The 18,609-nt window shown below is 53.0% G+C and overlaps 1 protein-coding gene and 1 long non-coding RNA gene across 3 annotated transcripts; one reads left to right on the plus strand and one right to left on the minus strand.

Annotated features, from left to right (window-relative positions):
- Positions 1 to 388: 388 nt before the first annotated feature.
- On the minus strand, positions 389 to 10,901 carry LAIR1 (leukocyte associated immunoglobulin like receptor 1). 2 transcript variants are annotated; one of them, XM_043900293.1, is made up of 9 exons: positions 10,693 to 10,896; positions 10,240 to 10,275; positions 5,648 to 5,965; positions 5,005 to 5,055; positions 3,794 to 3,913; positions 3,657 to 3,699; positions 3,535 to 3,572; positions 3,288 to 3,340; positions 389 to 2,883 (listed from the first exon to the last, which is right to left on the minus strand). In XM_043900293.1, exons 1-9 carry the CDS (start codon positions 10,724 to 10,726, stop codon positions 2,737 to 2,739), a joined length of 840 nt encoding a protein of 279 aa, XP_043756228.1. In that variant the 5' UTR covers positions 10,727 to 10,896; the 3' UTR covers positions 389 to 2,736. The 2 variants fall into 2 exon arrangements, with proteins under 2 accessions (XP_043756228.1, XP_043756229.1); XM_043900294.1 differs by lacking the exon at positions 10,240 to 10,275 and having other exon boundaries at positions 10,693 to 10,901.
- Positions 9,474 to 13,517, plus strand: LOC122692587. Its single transcript, XR_006340687.1, has 3 exons — positions 9,474 to 9,685; positions 11,736 to 11,902; positions 13,464 to 13,517. It is a non-coding gene; the product is annotated as an uncharacterized LOC122692587 (long non-coding RNA).
- Positions 13,518 to 18,609: the final 5,092 nt, after the last annotated feature.

Here is an 18,609-nt window from a genome sequence, read left to right on the forward strand (position 1 = left end):
TTACTTAACAGAGAAAAAGGAGGAAGCTGGAAGAGGCTGCTTTGAATCAAAGCCCCTTGAAGAAAAGCAAGCATTCAGGTCACTGATGGTTTCTCGTTGGCTGGGATGTGGCTGCTTTTCATTGGCTGGGCTGTGGCTTTTTTTTCTCTTTGGCCAGGCTGTGGCTGTTTCTCATTGGCTGGGCTATGGTTGTTTCTCATTGGCTGAGCTGTTGCCGTTTCTCATTAGCTGAGCTATTGCTCTTTCTCATTGGCTGGACTGTTGCTGGGCCAGGAGAAAATCATCCTTCCGCTGCTGCCTAGTAAGATAACTGTCTTCCTGCCCAGAAATGTAAAGTAAGCTGCAACAGAGGGGAGAGGCGAGAGAGCGCCCCTCTAGGCTTCCCAGCTCCGTTTTAAAGGTTTCCCTTTATTAATGTTCACACCAGAATATGCCTGTATCACACCTGTTAAAGCAGCAACTTTACAGGAACCCGGAACAGGCCTAATACAAGAGGTACGGGGAGCTGTACTCCACGGCGTCCAGGCAGCCAGGCACCACACTCGGTGTGTGCCGCCAAGGCCGCCCAGGGCATCCGCGTCCACCAGCAGAAGGACCAACAGTGAGCATCTCGGGAGGGAGGGCTCGGGGCCAGGCCTGGAAGCAGCTCCGTGCACAGGCTCACTGTGAACGCCATCCCAGGACACACATAACCGCAAGGAGGCTGGGAGATCGTCTCGCTGGGAGCCCAGGAAGGGAGGACACGGTGCTGGGCAGCCACAGTCCTGCCACACGGGCCCACCTGGCCCTATGGGCACCTGCGGGTCACATGGTGGGCGTGCTTCTAGTCTCCCCTGCTTCCTACCCGACCTCCTCTTACATGGAGCTTCTAGGGACACAGGAAATAGACTCTCAGGAATTCCTTCTTTCACAAGCTAGTGGAAACAGAAGGAAACATCCCTGCAAGGAGATGCGTAGAATTCAGAGTGAGGCATTCAAGCCCAGAGGAGCCCACGAACGGAGGTGGTGCTGCGGATGGACACCCACTCCGGTAGACAGGAACCAGCTGCTGTGTTACCTTAGCTTCTGTGTTACCTTAGGTGCAAAAGGGGTCGTTACAGGTGTGACCGAGTTAAGGCTCAGTCTTAAGGTTATTGCAGGGGAGATGACCTTGGATATTCTAGGTGGACCCAATGTAATCACCAGGGTTCTTACAAGAGAGAAGCAGGAGGGTCAGAGAGTGAGGAGGTGAGACGTGACCACAGAAGCAGGAGTCCTAGTCAGAGGGAGGAGCCGAAGATGGAGGAAGGGGCCATGAGCCAAGGAGTGCAGACGGCCCCCAGATGCTGCAAAAGGTAACGGAATGGAGCCTCCCCTGGAGACTCCAGAAGGAACACAGCCCTGCCCACCCCAGATTTCAGCCTCTTGTAACTGATCCCAGACTTCTGACGTCCTGAACTGTAGGGTAATACGCTGCATTGTTTGGTGTTGCTATGTGAGTGGTAATTTGTTACAGCAACACTTATATGCTTGTTGGGATGAATGGCCTCCAGTCCCAAATCTGATGGGCATTAGCCTGGTGAGGGGTGAAGGTCAGGTCAAGGACAGTGTCCTACAGCTGCTGGGCCCTCTCGTGTTTGGGGAATGCATGGCGTCCAGTGGGGATGAACTGGCGGGGGGCGGGGGGTGGGAGAAGGTGGCCTGCCTGTTCCTCGGGGTGGACCTAAAGCCTGAGGGGCCCTCCCTGTGCAGTCACGGCCTCACCAGCTCCCTCGGCCAGCCCATCGTGTCCACACGTGTGGGTGTCTGCATGAGTGTATGCGTGTGTACAGTGTGTGCATATATGTCTGTGTGTGTATACGTGCATTCAGGGGGTATGTATGCATGTACACCCTTTATACTGTGCAAGTGTGTTTGGGTACAGAGGAGTGCATTTGTGTATGCATGGCTGTGTGCTTGTGAAGGGATGGGAGCTGTATACCGGTAGGGCAGCTCTGTGCCTTCACCCAGACACAAGTCCCCTCAGACACACTCTTGGGTCAGAAAACACTGATTGTCTTGTTTTTGTCTTGTTTCCCTCACTGAGTTTTGGGGGACTGTGAAGGCAGAGACTAGGACCTAGAACCTGTGTACCCAGCGCTGCATGAAGGGCTGACGCACTTGGACCTGTGAGAACATTGACTGATGAACAAGGTGAAGTGTGAGCCAGAAACCTGGGCATCAGCTACCAGCCGCGTGAGTGCAGCCCAGATTCAGGATCCCGACCCGAACTCTAGGAAGGTTTGTAGAGTCAGCTGAGAACACAAAACCGATCTCCAGGGCCAGTGGAAGATTCACAGGACATGTCTGAAGTCCACTGGGCAACTGTAGGGACATAGCTGGGTCTCTGGAAACAGCCAAGCACCATACCTGGGTCTCTGGAAACAGCCAAGCACCATACCTGGGTCTCTGGAAACAGCCAAGAACTATAGCTGGGTCTCTGGAAACAGCCAACAAACACCATAGCTGGGTCTCTTGAAATAAGTGCTACATCTTCTCTCCAAGGAGCTAGTTGCTTGTGGGAGGGGCCACATGGTTAATAAATCTCCTAGGAGGTAATGTGGGGTCTCAGGACTCCAGCTCTTGCCTGCAGGAGGATTGACTGGATGTCTTTCCAGAAAGGAATCATTCCACAGGGAAACCATCCCAATGTCCACTTCAGGCTTTTGCAAGTGTGACTTCCTGCATATTTAGGGCAGAGGCCAGGTGGGCACGGGGTCAATGTCTGGCAATGGTTGCATACGTGCTGGACTCGGCCAGGGGCTCTGTGGATGGCGGGGACACAGCTCTGGCTGCCCTCTGGGTGAGGGGCTTGTGGTTCAGCTGGGCGTAGGTCACCTCTTGGGGGCCTCCTGCAGCAGGGGTCTGAGAATAAAGAGGCAGGGTGGGTTTGGGTGGCAGAGTGAGGGCATGTCACCTCCACAGTGAGGACACAGAAGACAGTGTGGCTTCTGTCCCTCTCTCTTGGGGTCCCTCCCTCTGGGGGAGTCTGACCACTGTGAGAAGCCCGTGTGGTGAGGATGTGAGATCCTGCCCACTGCCGGGGGACTGAGCGTCATGGAAGTGGATCTTCCAGCCCCAGTCAAGCCTCTGATGAGTGCAGCCCTGCTCAGCATCTTGACGGCAACCTCAGAACAGACCGTGAGGCCAGAACTACCCAGCCGATGCGATTCCAAGTTCCTGGCCCAAGAACCTGAGATGCTTCTGTTAAGATGCTAAATTCCAGAGGCTTTGGTTCAGAGCACTAGCTGATGAATGCAAGCACTTACCGAGGCGCCCACCTGTCCATCCATGTCAGGAAATCTGTCAACACTGGCCACATCTGAGGGGGAGGAGGACAAAGGCTCAGTTCTCTGAGGTGGAGCTTAGGAGACACACATGCCTGACCTCACAGCTTCATATTTCATCTCCTCCCCACCTGCAACGTCCTGGAATGCTTCACCCCCACACTGCTTCCTGCATGCCCTGAACCCCTGCTTCACCCCCCGCAGACCTGTCCCCCATCCTTGTCTTTACCTGGGGTCCCATCTAGGACATCCACAGCTGGGCTGAGCCTGAGGAGAAAGAACATGTGAGCCCTGAGGGCTGTCTGGGGGCAGCGGACAGGTGGACTGGGAGGTCATCACCAGGGTCCTCACCTCCCCTGGTGTCTCTGCTCCTCGTCTTTGCTTCTGGGCCACCCTGAGGAGAGTCAGGTGTGAATTAAGAAGAGAAGCCTTCTTTCCAGCACCTCCAAACGGCCTGCCCGGCCACCCCACCCTGTCCCTGAGACTACCTCGTTTTCTCCGGTGCTGACGATGGAGGAGGAGAAGGACCAGGAGGAAGAGACAAAGGAGAAAGGCCACAGAGACCCCGATGAGAATATAAACCTGCTCCGTCGACAGGCCTGTGGGAGCTGGAAGGGTGGAATCAGATTATCAGCAGTATGCCCTTATGGGGCACCTGCTGCATACCGCCCCCACACACACATGCTGGGTGCTTGTGGTGTTCACAGTCACATATAGAGCTCTCACACGCACACCAGTCCTGTGGCTTGGGACTTGCCATCCCCCGCTTTACAAAGCCGGGTCTGAGAGCTGAAGCCCTGTGTCCACAGCGCATTGGCAGAGCTGGAATACTACCAACACCAAAGCCCATTTTCTCCCTCTTTCCCCAAAGAGCACACACCACGAGGAGGGAAGAAAGTATCTCCTTGTATGAGTAAGATCAGCACTCCTCCAGGCTCAGGCAGTGCTGCGGGGTCGGTGCATTTATTCCCGGTTTTGCACACGACCAACGAGGAACGGGGAAGGATTGCGTGATTCGATCTGCTCCGGGGCCCAGAGCTGCGGAGGGCGGGACTGGATCCAGGCAGTCTCGGTGATGGGTTCTGCCCTGGACATGAGTCTCCACAGCGTGAAATGGGAGGGAGGGAGCGAGATGGAAGGGGGCTGAGCTGGACTCCTACACCTGGCGGGTTCAGGGCCTTCTGGGAGGGCGGGTCTGCTCTCTGGGCTGCTCAGGCATAACCATCAGCGGTCCCTTCTGTTTGGCTCACAGCCCCCCAGTCCCTCTCTCAGCGCGGAGCCGGGCCTGCCCTGGACCTGACCACAAGGGGGCTGTGTGGAGCGGCGGCTAAACCCCCGAGTCTGGGGTCCAGTCTGGCTGCCCTGGGCTGGTTCCTCTCTTCCAATCCCTGGGCCTTTGGACAAGAACCTGCAAGCTCCTTTAGGAAAAGGGGTGGAGGCTCTGAGAAGGTCCGGGAAGTGCCGCCCACGATGGGCCGTCCTGGTATGACTCCATCAGGGGCCCGGTGCAGGGTCATCCAGCCTCGTGGGTGCTGTTCCCGGGGTCCTTAGGAGTCAGAGACACCCCGGTGCCCTGCGCCTGCCAGCCCGTGCTGAGCTCCCACAGTCCCTGAGCCAAGCCCGGGAGAGGGCTGCGCCCTGATCCCAGAACAGATCCCGCCCCCCCAGACACCCCTCCAGGCGGGGGTCAGCTACTCACCAGCGGAGGAGCAGCACTGAGCGGTGGAGGAGCTGCCGCCTCCAGGGGGTCCTGTGACGGTGGGGGGACAGGAGAAGGGCTGGTGCTGTGTGGGGGCTGCCCAGGGTCTGTCCCACTCAGCCTGGCGCCTCTCCATCCTGAGCATTCGACCGCCGGCCACCCACGGCCTTCACTCAACGCCGGACAACACCCCGAGACTCCCGAGAAAATGGGGCCGGGGCCAGGCAAGGCAGAGCCCCCTGCTCCATCGTGCTGGGGTCACACCCTCTGCACCTCCCGGAGCTGTGCCCCGCATCACTGCCCAGACTTTTCATGGTGACCTCCTCTGAGGGGGGTGGTCAGGGTGTGCTGGACGGACCCCGACTCCAGGACACCCTTGGGGCTGACCACACACAGGACACGGACGGCCTCACTCCAAAGGTGCCCTGAAGTACCATCCAGCCCTGGTCAGGGGTCCCTGACTTGCCCGGTGAGACCAGGTTTGGGGAGCTGAGCCAGGCGTGGAGGCAGGGGACGCGTGGGCAGAGGGGACAGAGGCAGAGGGCCCGGGGGCGGGGGTGGGCTGGTGGGCAGAGGGTGCAGCGGGACCCGGGGGCGCGGGTGGGGCCGGTAGGCAGAGGGCGCAGCGGGGTCCCAGGCACACCTGTGGGCAGGGCAGAGACGGCCTCCTCGGTCCCCTCCAGGCTCAGGGTCTCGCTGCGCTCAGACCAGCCGGACTCTGTTTCATAGATGCAGCAATAACGCCCGACGTTGTCTTTATGCAGGGCAGTGATGTGGAGTCTGGCCTCCGTCTTCTGTTCACCTCCAGACGTGACAGCCACATCCATGTAGTTGTATCTATTGTCCTTCTCCAGGCGGAAGCTCCTAACCCCGGCAGGGCCCCGGCACACGATGCTCACCGGCCGCCCCCAGGGCACCACGGAGCCCGGCTCAGCTGAGATGGAGGGTCTGGGCAGGGTCCCTGGGAGGGGAGAGCAGGACCCCACAGTCTGTCCCGAGGAGACCAGCACACGACACAATCCACTCATCTTAGTGGAGAATCACCACAAAATACAGTCCACTGATTTTAGTGGAGAATCACCACAAACACAATCCACTCATCTTGGTGGAGAATCACCACACAACACAACCCACTCATCGTAGTGGAGAATCACCACACAACACAACCCACTCATCATAGTGGAGAATCACCACACAACACAACCCACTCATCTTGGTGGAGAATCACCACACAACACAACCCACTCATCTTAGTGGAGAATCACCACACAACACAACCCACTCATCTTGGTGGAGAAGCACCACACAACACCATCCACTCATCTTAGTGGAGAATCACTACACAACACAATCCAGTCACTTTGGTGGACATCACCACACAACACCAAATGTCAACAAAGGTCCGTCTGGTCAAGGCTATGGTTTTTCCAGTGGTCATGTATGGATGTGAGAGTTGGACTGTGAAGAAAGCTGAGCGCCGAAAAATTGATGCTTTTGAACTATGGTGTTGGAGAAGACTCTTGAGAGTCCCTTGGACTGCAAGGAGATCCAACCAGTCCATCCTAAAGGAGATCAGTCCTGGGTGTTCATTGGAAGGACTGATGCTGAAGCTGAAACTCCAATACTTTGGCCACCTGATGGGAAGAGCTGGCTATTGGAAAAGACCCTGATGCTGGGAGGGATTGGGGGCAGGAGGAGAAGGGGACGACAGAGGATGAGATGGCTGGATGGCATCACTGACTCAATGGACATGAGTTTGAGTAAACTCCAGGAGTTGGTGATGGACAGGGAGGCCTGGCGTGCTGCAGTCCATGGGGTGGCAAAGAGTCGGACACCACTGAACGACTGAACTGAACTGAACAACACAATTCTCTCAGTGGAGATCGCCACACGACACAATTTACCCTCTTGCTTCTTTTTCTTTTTAGAAACTTGCAAAGTTGTATAATGTTCACCACAATGCAGTTTCAGAATGCTCCCATCACCCCGCAGTGGACAGCTCCACCCCCACGCCCACCCCAGGAGCAGGTGAATTCCGGTCACCGCGGTTAGTTTCCCATTGACATAAGGACCATGAGACTTGGTCACATCTCGCTCAGGGTGACATGGGAGGTGACAGAGCAGCTGGGGGCCTGGACATGTCTGCTGGGGGTGGGGGGCGGCTCCCTCCATGCCCACAGCCACTCCAGAGAGAGGGGGAGGGGATACAGGGTGGGAATGACCAGGTCATTCCTGGGATGAGGAAAGCAGGGCTCTGAGTGGGTAGGAGTGACCTGGGCTGGGTCTGAAGGGAAGGGCAGCTGCCTGTCCTGGGAGAGATTGTGTGTCGGGGGGGTAGGTGTATGTGCAAGTGTAGGGCGGGATGGGTGTATATACGTGTGTGTGTGTGCGTGTGTGGGTGTGTGTGTGGGTGTATGTGTGTGTGTGTGGGGTGTGTATGTGTGTAGGGGTGTGGATGGGTATGTGTGTGTGTGCAGATTTGTGTGTGTGCAGGGAGGGTGTACGTGTGCATGTGTGGGGGGGATGTGGATGGGTGTATATGTATGGGTGTGTGTATGTATGTGGGGGGCTTGGGGTGTGGTTATGAATGTGGGGGGGCTGTGTGTGTGTGTGTGTGTGTATGTGGGGGGTGGTGTGTGTGTGTGTGCAGGTGTGTGCAGGTATGTGTGTGCATGTGTGTGGGGGCTGTGTATGGGTGTGGGTGTGTGCATGTGGGGGGGTGTGTATGGGTGTGGGTGTGTGCAGGTGTTGGTGTGTGCAGGGGTGTGTGGGGTGTGTATGTGTGTGTGCAGGTGTGTGCAGGTGTGGGGGTGTGTGCAGGGGTGTGTGGGGGTGTGGGTGTGTGCAGGTGTCGGTATGTGCAGGGGTGTGTGGGGTGTGTATGTGTGTAGGGGGGTGTGTATGGGTGTGGGTCTGTGCAGGTGTCGGTGTTGTGTGCATGTGTGTGGGGGGGTGTGTATGGGTGTGGGTGTGTGCATGTGGGGGGTGTGTATGGGTGTGGGTGTGTGCGTGTGTGTGTGTGTGGGTGGGTGTGTGCAGGTGTTGGGGTGTGCAGGGGTGTGTGGGGTGTGTATGTGTGTGTGCAGGTGTGTGCAGGTGTGGGGGTGTGTGTGTGGAGGACCTGGAGCACAGCTCTGGTCCCATCGGCCCCAGGGGGTGAGGGTCCCTGTGTCCACTCCGCAGCACCGGGCGAGCCCAGATCTGAAGGGTGGGCGCCGGCTGGAGACCAGGGGAGCGGGTGCTGTGTTTCAGGTTCAGAGGCAGTCTGCTGGCACAGCCCCCTCGCTCAGGGGAGGCCAGGCTTTTGTTCAGTCCAGGCTAGCAGCGGGTGGATGAGGTCCACCCACATTGTGGACAAAACCCAATGATTTAAGTGTTAAGACCATCCCAAAACATCCTTGCAGACACACCCAGGATGTTTGACCACGTAAATGACCATGGGCCAGCCGAGGAGACACAAAATTAAATACCGCAAATTCCACCATCCCCCACAGCATCAACTTGACACCTGTGTGCACCTCCTGAAACCACACCTAACCTCCAAATAAAGACAACAACGTGAGTGAGTGAGTGAGGAGTGAGCTTGGCTGGCCCCTGCCTCTGTGGGGACTTCACTGACTCTGAAGCCAACCTCCTGCTTCAGGGCTGCAAGCCCCCACCACACCCCCCACCGCACCCCCACCTGGTTGAGATACCTGGGGTTTCCAGAAGCCTCAGTGACAAGGACACGGAAATACACTGGGATGGAGGCAGAGAATGCTGAGAAAACCCAGGGATGGTCTCTGCAGACTCACCCTGGACACAGCGACCCTCACCCGCCAGGGATTGTGGGACCAGACCTGTGCTCCAACTCCTCCATACACATGCACACACACACACGCACATACACATGTGTACACACATGCACACATATCCACACACCCACATATACACATGCACATACACACACCCACACACTCCTGCACACACATGCACCCATGCACATACACACACATACACATGTGCACACACATATACAGACACACACCCACATATACACATGCACATACACACACCTGCACACACACACACCTCCCGACATACACACACACATGCACCCGCATATACACACAGATACACACTACACACACACGTACACACAATCTGCCCACATACACATACACCCATATACACACACACCTGCCGACATACACACACACATGCACCCGCATATACACACAGATACACACTACACACACACGTACACACACACATCTGCCCACATACACATACACCCATATACACACACACCTGCCCACATACACACATACACAAGCACCTGCATGCACACACACCCTTCACTTCCCTGTCCTGCAGACTGTTCCCCTTACCTCACACTTTCACACCCAGGACAGGCGGCTGCCCTTCAAACTCAGCAACACAGACTGGGAGACCTCCCCCTCCCTCACCCCCTCCCACACCCCCTCCCTTACCCCTCACCCCTCACCCCCCCTCTTTCTTTCCACCACATCTAGTCCCGCCCATCCATTTACTGATGCCTGCATGTGCCTCTGGTTTCACAAATACAGGAAACACCCCGGCACCTGCCCCCTTGGGGCTGACAGTCAGTCCAGAGGGATGACAGACGTTCACAAACAGTTGTGCGAACCCATGGGTACGGGCGGTGATGCGTGCCCTGGGGGTGAGTGTGGGAATCTCAGGGAGGGGGGCAGACGGGAGGCCGAGCTGCCCCCCCGGGGGTCGAGGGAGGGGGTTCCTGAGCTGAGCAGACGTGGAGGACGGTCCGGGCTGAGGGGCAGGGCGGAGGGGTCACCGTGGGGAGGGCTGGGCTGGGCGGGGAGATTCAGAAAGTGAAAGAAAACCCAGAGAGCGGCCAGCCTCACGGGGGTGTGCAGGGGAGGCTGGAGGAGATGGGCAGCCTCAGGGGGGTGTCCAGGGGAGGCTGGAGGAGATGGCGGGGCCGTCTACCAGGGCAAGCGCTGTTCTCTGCAAGGGGCTGCGGGGGGCGGTCTGGGCTCGCGGGGGGCGAGCTCGCGGGCTCAGCCCGGTCCTGAGGGTTGGGTCGTCCCTGTGGGGCCATCAAGGGCAGAGAGGGGACAGGGGAGACCCGGGCCAGGGTCCCGCACTAGGGCTGTTAGCATCTCGGGGTATAAGCCAAGGCCCCCAGACCCCCAGGGTCCGCTCCGCTCTCATCGAGGTCCGCCTTGGGGAGACAGGGGTTTGGGGGAGACTCACCCTGCTGGGTGCAGGCCATCTGGGCCAGACAGAGCGCTGGAAGAGAAGCGCTAGTGAGAAGATGCCCGCCTCGTGGTTTCCTCATGGGCTGCGGTCCCGGGGCCTCGAGGAGCCGTGGGGTGGGCGGGCGTCTTCCCATGATGTCCCAACGCCCCCCCCCAACATTACATCTGAATACAAGACGTCTCCTCTCTCTGAAGTAATCTCAGACAACCCCAACCCTCCTCCAGGCCAGCCTGGCTCAGTCTGCACTCACCCCACACCTGACCCCACGTCCAGGACCGAACCTTCCCCTTCACTTCGTCACTTTGGTCTGGGCCAAAGTTGAGGGCGCCCCTGGGGATGGAGGGGGATCCGTGCTGCCCCCCAGGACCCCGGCGTCTCCTGGGTTGGAGTCAGGGCTGAGCGGAGCCCCTCTGCCCCTGGAATCCGGCCCGGCACCCCTGGACTCACCCAGGCCCAGGAGGGTGGAGGGCCCGGGCGCCATGGCCCAGCCCTGTCCCGGGACGTCCTGGAGTCGGTGCTGAGGGACGGAGCCTGCAGCCCGCGGGAGAAGGGGATGTGCCGCTGGGCCTCTCTGGGGCCGTTTCCACACCAACAGCCTCACACAAAGGGGAAGAGCACCCTCCCCGCCCGGCACACTTCCCGCTCAGGGGACGCAGCGCCCCTTAGCTGTTCCTCCCTCTGGGCCCCCACGAGGTTCAACCTCTCTCCGGTGCACCCCGAGGGGGGAGCCCCATTCTCCACCCGTGAGCAGAACACGCTTTGTGCAGCACGCTGACTTGACCGTCAGTCCCGACTCTGTTCTTGGGCAAAGAGTTACATCACTTTATGCCAACGGTTACTCGTATTGAAATTGGAGAACCCCGACATCCTCCTCTGAGTGTTTAATATTGCGATATACGGTACATTCCTGGAGGGATAGAGTGCATTAAAAATATCTTATCACGTGGGTTCTCTGCCCGTTTCCCGGGCGGTGCTGGAACCGGGGGAGGCGGGGCTGGCCCATGAGCACACACAAAATCCCAGAGCTGAGTGATGAGGAGACAGACCTCGGGACCTGGCCCTGGGCTTGGCACCCGGTGGGGCCCCCAGCTGGGTGCTGAAATGAGAGCAGGGCCGGGGGATGGGAGGACCTGTGCACACACGGAGCCCGCAGGACAGGAGCCCCGTCGTGGAATCCCTTGTCCTCTGTCCCCTAAGCCAGGGAACAGCTGCTTCTCCCAGGGGGAGCTCTGCCAGACTGTGATGGCAGTCTACACAGCAGCCGGGGCTCAGTCTCCTATTAACAGAAACCTAGTTCTTTCCGAGGGGCTGTGCTCCAACCCTGGACTGGGGAAGGGGGAGTGGAGAGGATGCATTTTGGGTCTAAGGCAATCCAACAATCCCATTTGCAGTGACTGGTCCAGAGGGGGCCACAAGACCGTGGATGGTCAATGATACTTAATGTGGAATATATCAGGGTTTCTGGAGTCACATTTCTCTCTTATTAACAGAGGGTCTCATAAGACGTTTGCCTCCTTTAATCCTGTCCATGAGCAGCTATATGATGATGATGTGATATCTAGAGCTGCAACAGCCATCTTGCAGCCATGAGACAACAAGCTTGACTACAACAGCAGAGATACTGAACACACTGAGGTGAAAGAATACAAGATCTGAGGTTTGTAGGATCTCCTGGAATTGCTGAAAAAGCCTTGCGACTGCCTACCCCTGGAATTCTTAATAAGTAAAGAATAACTGTGCTAGATTTTCTGTCAAATATCAGCCTAAATCTACGGACCACACTGCATCTTAAAATAATAACTGTCTTATTGATAGCTCAGTGGTAAAGAATCCGCCTGCCAGTGCAAGAGACACAGGTTCAATCCCTGGTCCAGGAAGATCCCACATATTGCATAGCAGCTAAGCCCGTGTGCCGTTACTATTGAGCCTGTGCCCTAGAGCCTGTATTCCAGAACAAGAGAAGCCACCACAAAGAGTGCAGAGTGCATCGCAACTAGAGAGTAGCCCCCTGTTGTCACAACTAGAGAAAAACCCACACAGCTTCAAAGACCTAGCACAGCCAAAAATAAATGAATGATTTAAAAAGCAATCGTAACTACTTTAAAAACTAAAACTGCTTTATAGAGTATTTTAAAGGTTGTCTTAAATGCCTCAAAGAAATGAAAACTCAGCAAAGGTTATGTGGTCAAAATGAAAAGACGAGATTCCCTGGAGCCAGGTTGAATGCTGGACATGACTGTCACCTTGACAGTGATGAATCAAGTTTTAGTTTCATGACCTGGCCGAGGGTAGTGGCTAGAGGCTAAAGTGTGAGGCTTGTGAAGTCAAGGCTAGAATAAAGTCAACCAGGATGACCCTGGCTGACTGAGATGAACACCAACACAGTCCCATGTAACTGCGTCTTTCTGGCCTTTCTGTGTGTGTCTCTCCCTTGCTCATGGTAATTAGTGGCTTTTATCAGCTTTATTAACAGATATCTTGCAGACAATTAACCGCAGCCATTAAATATGGGCGTGTCCACTGTGGATCTATGGGTCTACAGCACAGAGTCGGAGTCAACAATGCCGAGGTATCCGGGGGCATGCTCCCTGTCTCCAGGAGACTCCGCTGCAAAGCTCACCTCAAGTTTTCCAGATTGGCCCACACCTCTGTTTTCCCCTCAGGGCTTCCCTGGTGGCTCAGACGGTTCAGATTCTGCCTGCAATGCAGGAGACCTAGGTTCAGTCCCTGGGTTGGGAAGATCCCCTGGAGGAGGGCACGGCAACCCACTCCAGTATTCGTGCCTGGAGAATCCCATGGACAGAGGAAACTGGGGTCGCAGAGAGTCGGACACGACTGAGCGACTCAACAACAAGACATCAGAGGCAGAAACAAAGCAAGCTGAAAAACGCGCTGTCTGTGGTGTGTTGGACCAGAACAGTCCAACAGTTCTGTATCTCAGTGAGTACGTCGGACCAAGCAGTTTTCTTTCTGCTCTGTGTGGGTCTCTCTGTTCTGCCCTGGGCTGGGCTGAGAAAAGAACAATGCTTCCTGAAACTGTTCTACAGGAAACCCAATGCTATATTAGGCAGCCCTCATCCCCTAACTACTCCCTGACGTGAACTACACCTTGGCCCCAAGCCTCCTATCCAAACTGGCCATGATTTGGTTTTACAAGTGTAAACTCATATCAGAGCTTTTAAAGCCTTTTTTACTTTTCTTCTTTCCTCAACTACCAGGTCTTATGATGCTGGTGATATATAATACTCCTTTACCTACTAAATACTAAATACATAAGTACATTATTCTCATAAAAAAGAAAAATTATGGCGCTTCCCTGGTGGTCCAGTGGTTAAGGATCCGCTTGCCAATGCCGGGGACATTTGATCCCTAGCTTGGTCCCTAGTCTGGGAAGATCCCCCACGCCACGGGGCAACTAAGCCCGTGCAACACCGCTTGAGCCTGCCTGCTGCAACTGCTGAAACCCAAGCACGCTAGAGCCCGGGTCCCACCACAAGAGCAGCCACTGCAGGGAGAAGCCTGCACCACAATTAGAGAGAGCCTGCAACCAAAAGACTTACAGATTCACAGGATTACTTCAACCAGAATTGTGACTCAGTATCACTTACAGAGATAATAATTTCCTTGGTGAAAGTCAGTGAGTTGCTGAATGTATCTTACAATTCTGTATAATGAGCAATGTAAGATACATATAAAAACTCTTTATTGAGGGCTTTATCTAAAATCCTCTTATTTGTTGGCCAAATAAAATTTCTGCCTTTCCCTCTGTCTCTCTGTATTTATGTGTCTGCCGGCGTCTCTCTGTCTCTCTACCCTCCCTCTGTCTGTCTTCCTGTCTCTCATTATCTCTGTGTCTCTGTCTCTCTGTCTCCCTCTATCTCTATCTCTCCCTCTGTCTCTCTCTGTATTTCTGTCTCTGCCAGTGTCTGTCTCTGTCTCCCTCTATCTCTGTCTCCCTCTGTCTCTGTCTCTCCCTCCCTCCCTCCTGCCCTCTTGCTCGCTCTCTCTTCCTCCTGACCTGTCCTGAACTTTGCTTCCTTACAGGCAGCCCTGCAGCCCTAGGCCCCGGGATTAGTACAGTTGCTCCCTTGCCGGCAGCCCTGCAGCCCTAGGCCCTGGGATTAGTACAGTTTCACTCGACAGCTGCATTCAGTGGTGTGTGGAGCAACCAGCTCAAGCCAGTTCCTAACAGCTGACTGTGAACATCCCTCCCCCACTGCAGGTTCAGTGATCTCACTTTTGAAGCTTGACGTGAGCCACACTGTATTTACTCCCCAGAAACTGGTGAGTGCTACAGATCACTTGCTTTCTTTCATAGATGTAACTGTTACACATTTCCCATTACCCTGCTGGGCAGTTTCCAAAGGCCGCCTTAAAGAAAATTAAACAGGACAGGGAGGACTTCCCTGGTGGTCCAGTGGGTAATGAACCTGGCTTGCAATGCAAGAGACACGGGTTCCATCCCTGGTCTAGGAAGATCCCGCAGGCAACTAAGCCCATGAACCGCAACTACTGAAGCCCGCATGCCCTAGAGCCTGTGCTCCATGGCAAGAGAAGCCATCGCAATGAAAAAAAAAAGAACATGGAAAGAAACCCTCTGTGACATCCCCATCCAAAAGGAAAACTGACAAAATCCTGTCTATATCCACGGTTTCCCGGAACAGGCTTTTATTCCTTCCTCACCAAAAGCAGCCAACATCTAAAATCGCGTGTTCAAGTTTCTCTTGAATTTTTGTAAATACAGTGTGACCACATATATACATATATGCGTGTGTATGTATATACGTACGTGTGTTCATTGTTGTTTTTAACTTTATGACCCAGTAGAGTTTTGAAAATGATGTTTGAAATCAGATACGGAGTAAGTGTGGACTAATGTTCTATTTCTTTGACTACAAGATGGCGGAGAAGACGGACGTGAGCTCCTCTCCTGTGAGAACCCCACAAACTACAACTCGCTGCCCAACAACCATCAACAGGAGAATGTCGGATCCCACCAAAAACAGATACTTTGCCAACAAAGGTCCGTCCCGTCAAGGCTATGGTTTTCCCAGTGGTCATGTATGGATGTGAGAGTTGGACTATAAAGAAAGCTGAGCACAGAAGAATTGATGCTTTTGAACTGTGGTGTTGGAGAAGACTCTTGAGAGTCCCTTGGACTGCAAGGAGATCCAACCAGTTCATCCTAAAGGAAATCGGTCCTGAGTGTTCATTGGGAGGACTGATGCTGAAGCTGAAACACCAATATTTTGGTCACTTGATGTGAAGAACTGACTCATTGGAAAACACCCTGATGCTGGGAAAGATTGGGAGAATCCCAGGGACAGAGGAGCCTGACGGGCTATGATCTATAGGGCTCAAAAGAGTTGGACACCACTGAAGTGACGAACACACTGCCTTCTTTTGGTGCTCATCTGTTGGTGAAGAATTCAGTTTTTCGTTGCCTGAAATTAATGTCTTTATCTCACCTCCAATTTTGAAGTTTTCTCCTGCTGTAGAGTTCTAAGTTGGCATTTATTTTTTAGCACTTAAATATGGCATTAATCATTTCTGTTTCAAATGACTGCAGGTCTTCTCATTGCTCCTTTGAAAATAATGTGTCCTTTTTCTCTCAGTGCTTTTAAGACTTTGCCTTTGGAGTTCAGCAGTTTTCCTCTGATGTGTCTCCGTGTATGTGTGTGTTGACTTTTACTGAAGTGTAATAGATTAAAATTGGACGTGTAAAATGCACAGCTTGACGAATCCTCACAGAATCAGCACTCCTAGGTTTTCCAGTAACTTCTCTCCAAAGGTAATGACTTTGCTGACTTCAACAGCATGGGTTAAATGTGCGTGTTATAGTTCTTTATCTTAGCATGAATATTCTCTGCAGCCTCTGTGTGTGTGTGTGTGTGTGTGTGTGTGGCTTCCTCTGCTCAACCGAATATTTTAAGATTTGTCCAACACCCTGGGTGCTGTGGAGTATTTTATTGTGTGAATCACCACCACGCGTACATCCCCCCTAGTGTAAAGAGGCATTTGCTTAGCTTCCAGTTTACGTTAGGATGGAAAGTGTTGCTTTGAATGTGTTAATTCACGTCCAGTGGTGAGCGTATATGTGCGTTTCTGTTGGAATAAACCTCGGGCTGTAATTGCCGTGTGTTGTGCTGTGCATTTATTCAGTTCTAGTAGGCACTTCTGAATATGTTTCACAGTGATAGCATCAGTTCACACTCTGAGCATTCTGGTTACCCCACATCCTCACTGGTCCCTCTGCTTTCCCATCTTCTTATTTTTGCCCCCCTGTGAGGGGTGGTGGTACCTTTGTGGTATTACTTTGCATGTCTCTGGTAACGAATGCATTTGGGAACATTTTCCTATGGCTTTTGGTCATTTGAATATTCATCCGATTTTGTGAAATGTCTGTTTGAGTCATTTTTCTCATTTCCTCATTTTAGATAATTGAATTGACTTTTTTTAACTAAACAGCAGGAAGCTTTCTCTTTTTCTTATTATGTTCGAGTCCTTTGTCAGACGTGTTCCTTGTGAATATTTGTTCCTCGCCTAGCTGAGGGTCACTCTCATTGCTGCATTTTGAAAAAGATTATTTCTGAATCTTATTAGATCCCATTTATCTAATTTTATTTTATGTTTATTGCTGCTGCAAAGGGTGAAGAAATTTTCTGTATGTTCCTACCAGAGCTAGAGATGTACTTTTTGGATTTATATCTTCAGTCCTTGGGACATAATGGGGTGTGTGTGTGTATGTGTTGTATACTAAGAGTCCACATACGTTTTTCATATGGAAATCCGATCAGTACAGGACAGTTTATTGGAAGGAGCATCCTTTCCTCACTGAGCTGTTGGATATCTGGTGTCATATCGCAGGAGACCGCTCTGTTCTAATGATTAGTGTGCATATCTGTGCCCAGTAACACTTGGACCAGACACTCGAGCCTCATACGAAGGCCCGACATCTAGTAGTGTGTGTCTTCCAGCTTTGTCTTCCTTTGTCAGGGTATCACGAAATAATACTGGCCCTCAGGGTGTCTAACAACAGAAACCTCTCTGCTTTGTTGCTGTTCTGTTGTTGTTTATGTAGCAGTTTGTATCTGCTGGGGCTTCCCAGGTGGGGCAGTTGTAAAGAATCCGCCTGCCAATGCAGGAGATGCAAGAGACCCAGGTTCAACCCCCGGGTTGCAAAGATCCCCTGGAGAAGGAAATGGCAACCCGCTCCAGTACTCTTGCCTGGAGAATCCCATGGACAGAGGAGCCTGATGGGCTACAGTCCATGGGGTCGCAAAGAGCTGGACACGACTGAGCAACTAACACTTGACTTGATAAATAAATCGACAAATAAATATATGGAATATAAGTTATAGTCGCTCTTTTCCTCACTAATGTGTTTTCATAAGATTGATGTTATTTTTCCTTTGAAGTTTGGATAAATTCACTCTGAAATACGGAACACTTTTATTTGTATTTATCCTGGGTTTCTCTGAGCTTCTGGAAGCAGTGGCTTGATGGCTGATCCAACCTGGGAAACAAAGATAGATCACCTTGGATAATTAAAAGTTGGACAGAATTCAAATTGGAGTATGATGCAGGGAGCTCAGCCCAGTGCTCTGTGACAACCTAGAGCGGTGGGATGGGGCGGGAGGCGGGAGGGAAGTTCAAGAGGGAGGGGACACATGTACACCTGTAGCTGGTTCAGGTAGATGCATGACCGAAACCAACATAATATTGTAAAGCAATTATCCTTCAATTTAAAATGAATAACTTTTTAAAATAAAAATAAATTTAAAAAGAAAGATGAAATCACACAAAAAATTTAAATAAGACACAACTGGGCAACTTCTAGATCACTGTTTCCTCAAATATCACTCTTCCTTGGCTCTCTCTCTCTTTTTCATCCTCAGACTGCCAATTAATCATGTAAAGAATCTTCTTTCTGTGTCCCACAAGTCTCTGAGACTTTTCCCCATGGGTGTTCTATTTTTCTCTTCTGAGGACTTCAATCTGGGTATATTTACCTTACGTCCAGTTTATTGTTTTTGTCTTCTGCACAGTTCCAGCCCCCCATGACCATGAAGTTCGAGTCCAGAAATCATTAGGATCCAATACCATAAGAGGTCATTGTCAGAAAAACCATCTTGTCTGAAAGATGTCTTCAGTGACTGAATCACAAATTTCAAGGGAAGTCAGAAAAGCCACCGTCTGCTAAGCAAGACTTGGAAAGTTAGCTCATCTCTCTTGGGACAGAAAGAATAGGTCACACCAGGTCTCTGAGTAATGCCTCTTGGCCACATGCTCTCTGCAGATTCTATCAGAGTCTGCTTAAGGGGGAATGCCCATTTTCTTCTGAATCTCCTTTGCAAAGACTGT

This window comes from Cervus elaphus, chromosome 4, assembly GCF_910594005.1.
Source record: "Cervus elaphus chromosome 4, mCerEla1.1, whole genome shotgun sequence".
Lineage (NCBI taxonomy): Eukaryota > Metazoa > Chordata > Mammalia > Artiodactyla > Cervidae > Cervus > Cervus elaphus.